Source organism: Athene cunicularia (assembly GCF_003259725.1).
Source record: "Athene cunicularia isolate RWA chromosome 6 unlocalized genomic scaffold, athCun1 chr6_part1, whole genome shotgun sequence".
NCBI lineage: Eukaryota > Metazoa > Chordata > Aves > Strigiformes > Strigidae > Athene > Athene cunicularia.
In genome coordinates, this window is record NW_020799105.1 from 11,547,599 (window position 1) to 11,562,444 (window position 14,846).

At 46.1% G+C, this 14,846-nt stretch overlaps 1 protein-coding gene across 3 annotated transcripts in view; it reads left to right on the forward strand.

The window, feature by feature from the left end:
• Positions 1-14,846, forward strand: part of FBXW4 (F-box and WD repeat domain containing 4) — a 63,076-nt gene that overhangs the window by 35,017 nt on the left and 13,213 nt on the right. For 2 of the 3 annotated variants that reach the window (XR_003398696.1, XM_026851296.1), the window contains exon 6: positions 12,678-12,743. The exons of the other annotated variant lie outside the window; for it this stretch is intronic. Coding sequence is in view for 1 of the 2 variants with exons in the window: in XM_026851296.1 (XP_026707097.1) it covers positions 12,678-12,743 (66 nt within the window). In the remaining variant the exon portion in view is untranslated. The remainder of the gene's footprint in view (positions 1-12,677; positions 12,744-14,846) is intronic. 3 annotated transcript variants of the gene reach the window in all.

The following is a 14,846-nucleotide window of genomic DNA, read 5'->3' on the forward strand; positions in this document are numbered from 1 at the left end:
ATATTGCATAGAGTGGAGAGCTGAGGAGGGGAAACCTGCCCAGAGCTTTAAGGGCAAGTGAATTGAGGTTGTTGCAAGCATGTCTGTCAGGGCTGGAATGATCAGAGCAGGAAAGCTCGAGGAGTCATTTCATGGCTGAGTTAAACACAGATGAGGCTTTGCTCGCCTCCTCCACAGAGCACCTGTGTCTCCATGCCTCAGTGTCCTGGACCTCTCTGTGTGCAGCATTTGCTGCATAAACACGCTTCTCCCCTTTCACCTTTCCTGGTCTTCAGCTTCTTAAAACCCTCTGAGCATTATCCACTACTCCCTGGCTGAACAACTCCTTTAGACTTCATTTGGATATCATAGAGCAGAGAAGGAAGATCAAGCACTCTGTTTTTAAGTGATTTAGTTTCTTTCCTTTATAAGTGTGAACAAGTACAGCTCCTGCTTCTGCATGATGTGGAGAAAGAACTGCTGCTCTTTGTGGGAAGATGATGAAAGTACATGTTTGTTGAGAAGTCCTTTTCATCCTCACCACCCTGATCACTTTTTTCAAAATTCTTCTAAATTGAGCAGTTTGAATTGGGGTGGTAGTGGTGGGGGGTGGTGATATGGCAAAAGGAATAAGACCAAAATAATTTGTGCCTTGTGGCACCAGGAAAACAGATTCAGTTTAAAAGTAGGGGTGGGAAAGAAACATTCTTGGATTTTAGTTGTTCTGGCAAACCTGAAAGGATTCTTCCCTCCCCCTAACCTCACTGGTATGCATGGATTGCTGGCTTATTGAAAAGTCATTTTCTATCATATGTTCTAATGGAAAAGTTTACATAAGCTGTCATTATATATGTGCATTTTTAAAAGAATGCTTGTTAACTGAAAACTCTGCCAGTCACATCTGAAAATATATTGGGATTGGCCTTGGCCGTCCTGAAGCCTAAAAAATAGAAAGGAGGTATTTTTAAAATAGGAAAGATTTTCTTCGTTTGCATCATGATTCTTTAAGCATTTTTCTACACATAGGCCTGTATTTAGACTTTTGTCCAAAGCAGTGACAGCTGCAATATTTACTTAAATCAATTCTACATGTCCCCTAGTAGGATGTGGGATTATGAGAAGAAAAAGCCCTGGACACTGTAAGGTTTGTGGTAAGGTGTGAGCATAGGCAGCATTACTTATCTTTTCCCACTGGTGCTGGGAATGTTCATTGGATTTCTCTATGTAGCCTTGAAACTGGCCTGGTCAACTTGAGTCTGCTTATATTTATTCTTGGTCTCTGCTTCTCAGATGCTGGCACTGATTCCATGGCAAGCATATTTTGTTCAGAAGTGTCAAAGGTTGCCATTAAGGAAAAAGTCTTGAGCATTGAAGAGCCTGAGGCACACAGTATCTAGCTGAACTCATCTCCATGGCAAGTACTTAGAGGAGCTTGAGTGAGGCTTCAAAAAATTGGATTGAAATTGAAAAATGGGCCTTTCTGCAGGAGTGTTAAGTAAAATGTGAAAGATACATGTGATCTAAAGAGAAACCAGAGTATTGTGGGGTGGAATCAGGCAACTTCTGCAGTTTGCAACCTGCTGCAGTGTTGGGTCATAGTTGTGTATTTTAAGCAGCTCAAAAATTACAAGTCTGTGCCCTGGGGGTTGCTACTTATGGAGTCTCTGGGGATCTCCTTTCCTTGTCAGGATTGTTGTGATTGCATCATCTCCTAGGCTTGCTCAGCACTCCTATGTAACTTGTGCTCTGATTAAAGTAGTGGGCATCTTTTCACTTGCCTGCTTACTATGTGGTCTTCATTGCAGAATAAGGACCAAGCTTTTAGACTGTGACAATACTTGCTTTCCTACAGGGTACTGCAACCATAAGGGACACAAGATGAGTTTTTTCAAATTATAATTTAACATTTTTTTTTAAAAAAAATGACCCTATTGCACTGGAGCTCTGATCATCAAGTCAGCTGAGCAGGTTTAACTCATCTACAGCCCTGATGCTGACCAGCCAGGACAAGGATTTCTATCCTGAAGGTAATGGTGATAATCCGAAGAAAGCATAGATGCTGACAAGTCCTAAGAACCAATGGAGGCACTGTGCCACAGGATGCCAGTTTCTGGCTTCTGGGACAACTGCTGCCAGTCTGGTGCGACACAGGAGCCAAGTGGTTTGGTCAGCCTACGTGCAGCAGGTTTCCTAGTAGGTTTTGCAGATCCAAAGGCTTGTAGCAGAAAGGGAGGTGGAATAAGTGAGGTCCCACTATGAAAAGAAGTTTTGCTTTGCTATTGGGAAATGTCTCAGCAAAAAGAGAACCTGGAGCCTTCATTGCTGTTCTCCTGGTTCTGCTTGTTGCCTGACTTTTAGGGCAGATTCTGGAGGAAGTGAATGATTCTTTCCTGATTTTTCTCAGCAGTAAGAGTTCTCACTTTGTCCTTGGCACAGTTCTTGCTATCCTGTCTGGGACCTGCACTGTCCAGTTTCCTCTCCAAGTCTGTTGCCTTTCTTAATCTCAGTGTAAAGGTACTAGACTAGAAATCCTGCCCTGAGAGCATAGGCTACACCAGGCCTTCAAGAATCTGTCATGCATTGCAGCTCTTCACAGGCTCCTATTGTGCATCACTGGATCTCTTTTCTCCTTTACCCATTTTTTGGCATCCTGCACTGTCCTGTTCCACAGGCTGGGGGAAAAGATGCTTGTCATGAGCTGACCTGGTGTCCCACCGCGGACCGTGCCTCCACTCTGCCAGGCAGGCTGTCCTGCTCCAACCCCTCCTCCTGCTCGCCCCAGATCGGAGTCCCTGAGAGGTCTTTGTCTGCCTGTTGAGAGCAGCTCCTGTCCCGCCATTCCCACATGGTGCACCCTCCCCAGCAACCCCCCTCCTCATTCAGTAGTTTGGGCTGAAAGAACCTTGGCTAATTACGCCAGGCTGAAAATTACCACTTTGCTGCGTTCTCCTGCTGCTGGGCCCATTTTTGTGGGGCCTGTAGTTAGAGGGAACAAAGTCCCCCCTGTGGAGCCAGGCAGGCCCCAAGTGTGAAGCTACAGGTACAAGCAAGAGGGGAATGAAGGGAATAATTACCAGCTTCTCCAGGTGAAAGCCCTGTTAAAACTTCAATAAGCCAATTAGGGGCCAGGGTGTGTGTGTGGGGGGAGAGTCTCCCCCACCTATAAGTGATTCCCACCAGGCAATTAACAGAAATCGTTTCACGGAGGGGAGAATAAGAAATGGCTCTTAGAAATTGTCTTGAGTTGGGGGGGCCTGAAACAGCACGACTGCTGTAGTGGTCCTCGTGTACTCCAACCTCCCAGCTCACTGTGTGGCCTGAAAGTGTTGGTGGGGCTAGGGGGAGAGGGAGGAGGGAGGGAAAATGGCAAAGAAAAAGGAATCGCTGGAGTTTTACACCTGGGCAGGCTTTGAGAAACTGAGGGCTGGAGTTCAGAGCTTCTTGTAAGGCTGTGTGTGGGCCCAGAGCACTGAGCTTGAGGGGGTTGCTGGATCTGGGGAAGTGGGTGAGGGTCAGGGTGAGAGGAAGGCTATTGGTGTTGAGCCCAGTAGCGAGGGGATAGGTGCTGAGTGTGAAGACTCGAAGTGGGTGTGCAGGTGGGTGGGAAGTGAGTGCCAGGCCTTCAGAGATCTTCCTGAGATGTGTGATGGTCTGCAGGTGCCCTGCCTTACACCAGGAGAAGGGGGTGTCTGGTGCCTAGTACCTTTGCATATATCTCATCTGGGGCCATGTTTTTCTGCTGCTCATCCAGCAGCTTCATCTGTTTGTTCCTTTCAATTGGTTCAGAAAAGCCAGTGGATTGCTCAAGGTGAAGGTTTTATGAAGTCACCCTGCAGTTCCCTTGCAATGTATTGCAGATGGCATGTAGAGCATGCTGTCTGGTGGGTACCTGGCAGGAGTCTTGCCCATCTGTATTTGAATAGCTGCTCTGGGGAGTAGAGCATGGGATGAAGTTGCTGCAGATGGCTGAGATTGCCCTAGTCATCATGTTGGAAGGGAGAATGCATAGTGTAATTAAAGAAGTCCAGATACCAACTGCGGTTATTTGACCTGCGCTGGCAAAAGAAGATGGAACAAACAAACAAAAATTCTAAACTCATCAAAACAAATCAAACAAATGTAACCTTAGTAGAGACTTTCTTTGCTTTTTCTAATGTTGCAGCTTCTGAGAATTCAAAATATCCTGTGACACTTTGTTCTGGTTACTGATAATCTGAAGCTGAAGTAAGCCTACTGTAGTAGGGTGTTTAACCACCTAGTCTTGGACTGACCTAGAAGTCCCTAGACTTCCTCTTTTTTTTCCTCCCTCCCCCCCTTTTTTTTTTTTTTTTTCTCCCCAGAAAGCTTTCTATGGCAGGAATAGAGAACTCTCTCTTGTACAGTCCAGGTTTTAGACTCACAAATGTTTTCTCAGCAGAGTCATCTTTCTTTATGATTTGGCTTCCAAGACAGCACCAGTGGATGCCTGTAAAGATTGCTTTGTGCACAGAAAGGCCTGGTAAGCATGTACAGGCTTTCTGTCTCCTTGATGTTTGATACACATCGTTTAGGCCAGTGACCAAGTTAACATACTGGATTACGGTTTTACGTTTTCTTCCTATGGTTAAGGAGTCTTGGGGTTTTTTTGGTTGGTTGTTTTTGTGTGTGGTTTATTTTTTTTTCCCTGTAATAACTTGAGCATCAGTTAGGGATTAAATTGAGTCCGGAGAGAACTAGGTGTGCAGGAATTCTTGTACAGAGATCTCTCTCCTGAACTCCATGCCTGGCAAGCCCAGAGTGAGGAAGGATGTTGAAGAGTGCTGGATATAACATGCAAGTAAGTATTTTACACTGCTAAACATGTTATCAAGCCTTTCCCTTTTAATAAAGGAGTAGGGCTGATATCAATCCAGTAGAAATACTTGTGCAGCCACAAAGGAGATTTTGTTTGAGGTTCTGAAAAATGACAGTAGCACTCTGAAAGCAGTGTTTGAATACCCCTCTTGTATGGGAACACCCAGAGCCTGAAATCAGCTTTTATAGAGCTAATCTGAGTGTGGTCCTTGTCCTGGACATTTGCATCTCCCTAGAAGTATGTGTCATGTGGAATATTGGGGAAAGGAGGGTGATATTTAGATGCAGACAGCTCTAGGAATATCAGGACTGTTCTGTGGATAGACTCACTAGTCTCTAATAAAGGGTACTTTCCTGTTCAGTGCTGCAGTGTGGAAAAGGTCTGTGTGCATGTGTCTGTCCTATCTGGAATCTCTGTCTTGATGTCACTGAGCCCAGTTTTTCCTCCAGAAATGGCAATTACATTCTATATCTGGCTGTCTATTTTCAAAAAACTTACCTGCTGCAGGGCTGGTGAAGGGGCAGTGAACAAGATTGTGGGATGACTTGGGTGGACAATATGTGGTGAAACTGCAAAGCAACAGAGGCAAGATGGAGGTGTATAGGTTGAGTACCTGCTAAGCAACTTGCTAGAGTAGGGGTGATCCATGTACTATGCTGGAATTTGGGCCTTTGGAGATACTAAAGGGTTATTCTGTTCTCCAGCCTGTGGGTCTCTGGAGGAAGACATAAAGTTAGAGGTCAAGGCAGAGGGTTGGAGAGATAAAGCCAACATTCCCTCTACCCTGAGGTATGCAGTAAATGACATGGGAGAAATTATGTGATCATTTCTTCTATCAAATGCACTGGAGCTCTCCCTCAAATGTGAGACTTCACTGTTTCAACCAAGCATCTATACAGTGCCCTTCAGTACGAAATGCAAATGCCTTCTTTCTGGGAACCACTTTCTAGTGATCCACTTGAGGCTCAAGGAAGCATTCAAACGAGTTATTAGTCTGTCTGTCCGTGCCTGTGTCACTGGCACTCCTTGTCAGAACACAGCATTTCCTCTTGGAGCAGCAGTAGTTGTAAATGTGGCGGCATTTGTGCAGTTGTCTTTACACATTTTGTTTTCTCTGTGCACTGAGTCCCTAGTGGGGAGTGGCAGAGCTCTTCTGTAGTTTCTCTGTGTGCAATATGTGATGCCTATCAGGACCACAGTTCAACCCTGAGCTAACTGATGCCTTGAGGGACACTGCAGCGTGCATGTGAGGCTCAAGGAAGTGGCAGCAAATGTGCTAGTGCTTTCCAGTCTGTTTGTGGAACAAGCCTGGTCACTTGCCTCCAGCTGCTGCTTCTCTTTGGCAATATTACTCACTGCTGAACAAAGATGAGGCTGTGCTGCAGTGGATCTCTGCTTGCTGAGGTGAGGTCAGTCCTGTTATTTGAGTGCAAATACAAGACTATTTTATATGCATGCAAGCAGTTGGACCCAAATAGAAACCTGGCTCCTGAGCACCCTAGAAGCTTTCCTTTGTGCTGAGACTGGAGTAGTACAGGCACCTGAGGAGGCTGCCAACACACTCCTGAAACCAGGCTTTAACAAAGTAGTGTGGAGCCTAGAACTCTCGAGCTTAGTAAACAGCTAGCAGCACAGAATGAAAGTGTTTGTCAGTTTGGACTGTGTTGTCTTTTCCTTGCATGGAAGGTCTGGAGCTGAAGCATTGCAAGGCAAGGGTGGAGGAGGAGCATGTTACGTGGAACTGGAAGGATGGGAAGGCTCTTGAGGGCTGAGGAATATGGAAAGACTTAGTCTGGAGCCAAAAGCCAGAGGGATATTGCAGAGCTGGAGTAGATTGGATACAACCTGCACTTGTTATTTCAGGTTTTGGACAGTTATATCATGTGTTATTGGCTTCTTCAGCTTTACTAATCCTGTCATCTGCTAGATAACCTTCTACTCCCCACATTCCCTGTTCTGGAAATCTGTAATTTTGTCCCATTAACAGTGGCTGGGCTTTTGGAGCAACTGCCTTACCTGCTGATTTTTGTTCAGTTTGTGATTACTGAGTTGTGAGTATTTAACCCAGCTGTTCTGACTTGCTTCTGAGATACTGAAAATGGTTGGTTCATTTCTCTGGTCATCCTGCAAGAGGCACAAAGTGGAGCTAAAGCAATTGGTCTGGGGCAGCAAGGGCGCAACACCAGCCCTGCATGACCACCGAATCCTAGCTTTGTCCAGCATTACCTGAATCAAAGGCAGGTGGGACTTCTTGCATGTTTGTGGTGCCTGATTTCTCATGGAGAAGAAAATGCTAAACCAATGCTGTGCTGCTTTTTCTTTTTTTTCTTTTTTTTCTTCCTGCAAATTAAAAGCCTCTGGGGAAGGAGCACCTGCTTCCCTGCTCTGTCTCCCTCCCTTTGTGTGTATCTGGTCTGTTGGAGAAGCCTCATGCTGGAGGTGCCGAAACTCCCTGGGCTGAGTTTCTGACCCCCTCCTCTGCCCTTCACAATGTTGTTACTGTTGCATCCGCTCCCCAGCCTCCTGGGCTCTTCAGCAGGGGCTCCATCAAGTTTGTGTGACCTTAGCACTGTATTCATGCTGGAGGAGTTACCTTCCATAATGATGTCAACTGATGAGGTTAGCAGGATGGTGGCGGCTGCGATAAGACATGACATGTTCTAATGATTTGCCTTAGCGAGCTGCGTGTGTTGGGGGGGCACAGAGGGGCTTAGAGAGGGGAGGTGGGGGCCCCACAGGTGCCGACAAAGACTTTGACCTTTGCTGCTATAATATCAGTGTTTCACAGGCAGGGCGGTTCGGTAACCCACTTTCAGCCCATCAAAAATTGATTTAATTGCAATTTTTTCCCCCAATTAGGAGCACTGGAGCTTAACTAATTGGAGTAATAGAGAGTAATAAGGCTCTGATAAAAAGCCTTCCTCTGCCTCCTTTGTATCTTGTGTCATTGCCTGTCAGAGGTCAGAGAGCTTGCATATTCTATTAGGCAGAGTTGCCTTCATTTGTACAAATTAGTTTACCCAACAGTAATTAAAATGCCAGTGCGGGTCGGGGAGAGCTGAATACAATTGATGGGCACGTTGGTGAAGGATTTGACAGCTCCGGTGGCCTCCCTTGCCAAAGCGTGTCAGTGCTGAATCAAAGGCTACACAAACCCACAGACCCGTGTGTTTAACCCGCAGCACCGTCGGCACCAACTGCTTTCTCTCTTTTCCTCTCTCTGTCTTGGACTTGCTTTCTCTACTCCTTTTCTCATCCCACTTGAGACTTTTTAAAAAAGACGTTTCCCATCTTTGAGCTGTCCTTTCTGTTGATAGCTTTCATAACGCTGCTACTAGCCACCCCCTCCCCTCCCCTGTCCTGTCTCCCTCAATGCTCCCCCTTCTCTCCCCCTGCCCTCCACATTCCCAGCTGCAGGGCTCTGTCAAGTAATAACTTCTTTGTTTCCTGGTCTGATGAGTCGCTGTATGTAATAGTCTCCAAAATGGAATAACGACATCCAATTCTAGGGGGTGGGGGAGCGCGCGAGGAGGAAGGAACAGGCTCTTGCACGTGTCAAGCAGATTCTAGATTTGGAATCCCCCAAAGAGCAGAATGGTACTTGAGAAGCAATCTGAGAAGCAAGTACAGGGGAAGGGCGCAAGCTTGGGGCATGGGGGAAGTTTAGAGAGAAGAGGTTGAAAAGGGCCTGTTTCACCCAGGTTCCCTTGGTGACTTTGCATTGCAGGATTCCCAGCTCAGGCAGTGCCTGCTCTGAAGGCTGGGTGTGCATTGAGGAAGGTATGGATTGTACAGTAGGATTTGTATCTCTGGAGCCGAGTCTGTTTCCAAGCCTTATGACAAACAGCATCTTTCCGTAAGGACTGTGGACAGCTGCCCCTTTCCCCCTGGTTCATCCACATCTGGCAATGTTCTATCTGGGATGGGGTAAAAATGGGTGCTACAGGTGGGGTGAAACTGTGTAGTTGGCACCTTGGGGGCAGGTATGGGATCACTGCAGCGGAGCTGTAGCCAACACACTGCAGCTGTTGCCAGAAAAGCCATAGGATCTTCAACAACCACAAGTCAGTCAGAGGGAGAGAAGTTCTTGTGTTTCTTTCAACCACTGCTGCCAGGATGTGTGTTCTCTCTCATCCTCTGGCCCAGCTTCTATTGTGGGGGGATGGCTCTCTAATGAAATGTCTCTTTTGTAGCATAGAGAAGGTCTGGCTTCAGGTGAATCAGTTATTTTTATTTTCTTTTTTCTCCTCCTTCTCAGTAGAGAGTTTCAAATGGGAAAAAGAACATCAAAATATCAGATGAGTTGCAAAATGCCCTGCTTTGGACAACATAATCATGCTGTATATGAAGTACGTGTCTTAATGCTCTCCAGAATCCTTGCCTTCCTGGTCCAGCAGAGGTGGAAATGCTATGTTGGTTTGCTTTTTTTTTTACCTCCTGGGGGATCCCTGTGAAGGCAACATGACCTGTTATGGAAGCCTTGCAATGGTGTTCATTTTCCCATTAGAGGAGCTTTTTGGAGTCATGGTGCCCTGCATCTTTCACAGGGCAGAAGAAAGCTTAGTGGGGAAGGGGGTTTACACCTCCGAGGCCATCTGAAACTTAAACATAGCAGTAGATGCATCTGTCAGGGTCTGTGTACATCGCTAGTATCATATACAGTTCATGGAGATGAGTCATCCCTACAGTAATATATACAGGGTATCTTGTGCTCTCCTCTTGACAGTCTAGTCTCTCCTCAGTCTCTCTGACTCCTGAAAGCATTGTAGGTAAAATAAATGACACTCACTAAGCTAGTAACTCAGCTTGAATTGTTTCCCTTGGGCAGCTGGCGAGAACAGTAGTGAAGAGGTTGCACTTCTCCAGGTCAGAAGTTTTTGGTGTGTGCTCTGTGCTTCCTAAGACAAAAAGCCTTGTTGAAAGTGAACTGAAAGAAGCTTGGTAGAAGGCTTCAGTTCTGCTGAACAATGTTTCAGAAGTTTTGGAGCCAAGCTTTACATGCTTAACTCAAATTTGCATGTTGTTTTAGACCTATCAAAGCTGACTTGTGTTGCCCTTTTGCTTGAAGTTAAATTGCCACCTCTGCGTTTCCCATTTATGAGAAGTCTAGGGGTTGAAGGTGAAGCCTGCAGACTGAACTCAAGGTGAGGGGCCCTGTGTCATCCTCTGGGAATCTAGACTTCCAGATCAGTTTGCTCCCAGGCTTTGACAATTTCTCATAGGCATCACTTCTTGTGCATGTCTTGTGAACGCTGCTTTCTAATCCTGGCAGTGAAGGTGCCTCACTTTTCTGAGAGAAGTCTTATCTTTGCTTGCTAATGGGCTCCAGCCTGTTAAAGATAAGGCCTGCAAACCTGATCCTGCTGAAGTATGAGACAAAATTCCTGTTGACTGAATGGAGTCAGCTTTACCCAGAAGAGACTTGTTTGTGGCCCTGAGGCCTGTATGCAATGCTGGAGAGAAATATCTTCATCTAGTGGGGGGTTTTTTGGTGTTTTTTTTTTTTTTTTTTAGGAGTGGGGGTTAAAGACTGAGGAGGGAAAGCTGAAGTCCAGAACTGACAGCATGAGCAGGGATTAGACTTTGCTGTTCCTCCCACCTTTTTCTCCCTGTTGATGTGCCTCCATGCTAATTTAGACCTGTGGCAACCATCAAAGCCTTGCGCATACCTTCTGCACAAAGGGGCCTGTCTCCCACGTGAGGGCGTTCGCTGCTGGGACAGAGTCAGTTTGTCCCCCAAAAGAAAAATCTTAAGCGCCCAATTGCCTGCTTGATTGACTCCCTGACTGCTATTATGTTTCTAACCACGGTAATTGGCTTTAGTAGTTATTAATGGATTATGTTTGGGAAGGGAGGGACAGAACCCAACACCTAGGTTTGTAGCTGAGGGACTCCCTGACCAAAGTGCTGCTTTTGAGACGTGGGGTTTGACCAGTGAGCTGTCAGAGTGGGTGTCTTTTGCTTGTTTTCCTCTGAGATGGGATACTCTGGCATAAGGGAGAAGTTACCTCTTGTCCTGCACTATGGTGAAGGCAGCTATTGAGCCAAAGCCCTGTTTCCAAATATGCTGCATACTTTCTTAAATGGTCCTCATGGCTGCTGCACAGCAACAGGAATTGGCTTTTCCTTAAACTATCGTACTTTGGTCAGGGACTTCATGAAGAAGAATAACGTGCACCCTGTAGCACCTGTGCAGAGATCCCTGTGCTCTACAGGTGCATTGGGCCAATTACAGGTGCATTGCCAGTGAACCTGGGTTTTTGCATGTTAAACAGCCTGGTTGGAGAGACTTTGAAATAGCTCTGGTGCTGCAGGCCTTGACTAGCACTGAGGGTCTCAGGACTTGGGGACACCTCCAGATATGTGAGTTTGGGTAGGAGGGATAAAGCCAGCAAAAAAAGAGAACCTTGGTAGCTGTAGCTCTTTATTGGTTCCTGTAGCTCTTTGAGATTTGCTTGCCTCTTTTGCAGAGTATATTGGCAGTGCTGCTTTGGCCTTATGGTTTGGAGAAACCAATTGCTCAGCTAAACCATGGAGCTCAGAATAGGAATCCTGAGTTCTGGCCCTGCTTCCACATGGCTCTTCACTGGCTTTGACCAAATTAAGCGCATGTTGACCTCTTTGCTGCTGGGTACCTTGTAACACGAGCAGTAGTGCTTCTCACAGAAGTCAAGGACACTGCAAGTATCCCTTCCTGGTTCAGTAGAGGCTTGGAGACACCTTCTGACTTCCAAAGGCAGAATGTTGTAGAGGACCAAAGAAGTGTTTGAAAACTGCTATTTTTACAGATATGACCTTGTTTCCTTATTTTGCTTTCCTCTTTCAGCTGCCAGCCCTGTGTCATGCTGCAAAAGATGTTTAGGCAAAGCATAGCACTGGCTCTTATTTAAAGCAGGCTCCATTTCCTGCATTCATGCTATCCTTGTTGCAATGACTTAAACATAGTTTTGGCATTTTATTCTCAGTAACTGCAATAAATGTGGCTTTGTGAAAGGTCATTTATAGCTTACTTTGTATGAGCTGCTTTCTCTTATTTGGACTGAGGATAGGAAGTTGGCACAAAACAAGCAGCGTGGTGCAGGGAGCCACAGCACCTGTGTTCGTGCTGCTTGATTTTAAGGATTTGTTCCTGTCTTATCAACTAGTTTGAGGCCAGGGGCTGTCAGGCGACCTCTGGAGCCAGCATGTGCAGTAGGGATGTAGCTTTGCCAAAGAGGACTTTGGAGTGGACCCTGCTGGAGAGTGTGAACTGAGCCAAATATTGCTGCAGGAGAGCTGTGCTAATAGAGAGTGCTTGAACACAGGGGAGGGCAACCTGATCCAGCTTTGAAATTGGCCCTGCTTTGAGCAGGCTGGACTGGAGACCTCTGTTCTGTGATTCGTTAGGCCTGTGATGCTGCAGCCAATTCATGATTGTGCTTAGAAGTTGGCAGCAAACAGAAGCAAGACATGAAGTAGGAAGTAACAGGGAATTTTCCATGGGGTCTTTCTGCAGCATAGTGCTGACTGTGTATGAAATGTGCTGAGTACTGCACTAACTGTTTTGAAAATGTCACTGCAATTTACAGTCGCTCCTGTTTTAGGTTTTTCCTTTGCATATGCAAATACATCTTTATGTCCTGCCAAATCTTTGCAGTTGTGATCTGCTGCATCTGGGAAGCTCAGCTACTGGGAGCTCTGGAGCACCTCTTCCTTTGCTGCTGGCTACTCCTTGTAAAATGCAGTGGGACATGCTGAAATAGTCTTGAACTAGAATTCAATGTCTGTCTTGTAGCTTGTTTTCTCTGTTTTGTTCATGTACTATTTATTTGGAACATGAGGATTAGTAAGTGGTTTTTTGTTTGTTTTGGTTTTTTTTAAACAGCTCTTTTGTGACGGGGACAGCCTGCTGTGGACACACCTCACCTCTGAGAATCTGGGACCTTGAGAGGTGAGTGAGCTTCCAGGTTGCAGGGAGGGACTTGACGAGGAAAGTAGGTAACAGTGAAAAATGCAATATTGGAGATGCTGTAGAATCATTCCTTTAGTCCATGTAGGCAAGGGGTGTTTAAACATGAGATGTGGAATGGGATGAAGGATGGAACAAACTCATGTGAAAAAGTGGAGGGTGGTTTCTGATTCAGTAGGGAGCAGTTTGACCTTTCTTCCCATCTTTTCTAGTTGATGACCAGCCATCTTGGTTTCTTACCATTACCGATGTACAAACAGGATATGCCCATTACACCTTCTTTTTCATCTGTTTTAATTGATGCTTCAGCCTGAGCCAGAGGGCTGAAGAAGGTGACTTGCATCCTCCCATTCACCCACTTTTCCATAGTACTCAGCAGCCAGAGGCAAACGAGGTACTACAGTCATCTTGTCCTGGCTGGTGTTTCTGGTAGCTCAGGTTGGCGAGGGGCGGTAACAGATAATCTACAGAAGTGATTTAGGCGTGTTGTCTGTCTTATTAAGCATTGAGGAGCTTAATTGCTGTGGCCTCAGATTTGGGGCCATTGAGTAATTCCTGTTCAGTGAAGGTGCTGACCTTAGCAACTGGGGAAATGTTGGGCTCAAATCCTCATGTGAGACTCAACTGCTGACAAATTTCAGCCTGGGGGTCTTTGTGTAGTGATGGACAGATACCAAATATTTGGCAGGATTATTGAACAGCAGCTCAGCTTTCTAGGACTGGTATGCTCTGGGTGGGCGTGGCACAGCACAGATTATCAAGGGAGTGCTGTCAGGATTGAGGTGAGCTAGTGGGCTCTGAGAGAGAAGAGAGGGGGGCAATGGCAGAAGGGGTCTGAGGGGTGTCAGCATACTGAGCTGCATTTGTGGAAAGGAGGTAGAGGAGGATTGGTGTGGATGCAGGGCTGGGCTGAGGCCAATTCCTTCTAATCTATAGTTTAGATTGAGTCAACTGCATCAAATACAAATATAAACCAGTTTGTTTTTCTCTGAAGTAAAGTCTTTTGAAAGGCTTTACAAGGGACATCCCACAAAGGACAAACCAGAGCAGGAAAGACAACACCAGTGCATTCAGCTATGATTCATGTTTGTTGGGTGACCTAGTCCAGTGGTGCCTTTGGAGTACCCCAGAAGGTTATGGGTTGTGCTGTGATATCCCTGCCCATCAAGAAGGCTGTTCCTGAATAGAGGCATCTGACAGGGGTGAGGAGATAGGCAACCCTCTCCCCCCTGATCCAGCTTCTGACAGCCTTTCCCAAGGAAGCCTGAAGAGATAATAAAGCTGTGTAGAAAATAGGATTAAGGTAATGAACAGGCACAACGGAGTTTGATCTTTCAATAACGTCAAAGCCTGAGTGACAGTCAAATAAAAAAGCCAAGGCAACCTAGGCCACTGGGCCTCTGTTGCAATGGCTGGAGTGTCAAAGTTATTCTTCCCTCTTCACCTGTCACAGCTGGAATGCACCATGCCACTGGGTCTTTTCCTCTCTGGGGACCTGTGTGTGAGCAGGGAGTCTTGTCAGCACGTGCAGGGCAGGAGACTGAGTAGGGAGCACAGCTGGGAAACTAGCATGTGAAGCTTGATGCGGTCATTCATAGTGAGGGAGTACAGAGCTGTCCTTCAAGGTCTTGACTTCTCCATAAACTGTTCTTTTTCTCAGCAGAGATTTGGATTAATTTTCAAAGACTCCAGTGGTTGCCAGAAGTGATGTTGTAGGGAAATGCTATTTCTTCCTTTGAGGCTTGAGCATGTTGCCTCCTTGGTCAGACTCCAGAATTGGGAGCATGGCATGGAAACTCAGAATCCTAGAGCTACCTGGGACTGAAAAGCTCCTCCTCTGCCCAGTGTGTGCTGATAAAATCTGGCAGACAGAGCCAGCCCCCCCCAGTTTGCCACTTACCCCTTCCTTGTGGTCACAAAGGGCCAGTTTGACCCGTTGAATGTAATAAGGAGATTATTTTTAAGAGCAGAATCCAGGCAACTTCTCTCTCAAAAAAAATGAGACTGGGTAGAACGATGCTTAAGACCTGTTCTTTAAAACTGCGGTATTTTTAGCACCACTTAAATGTTTGGTGCTGTCTAAGA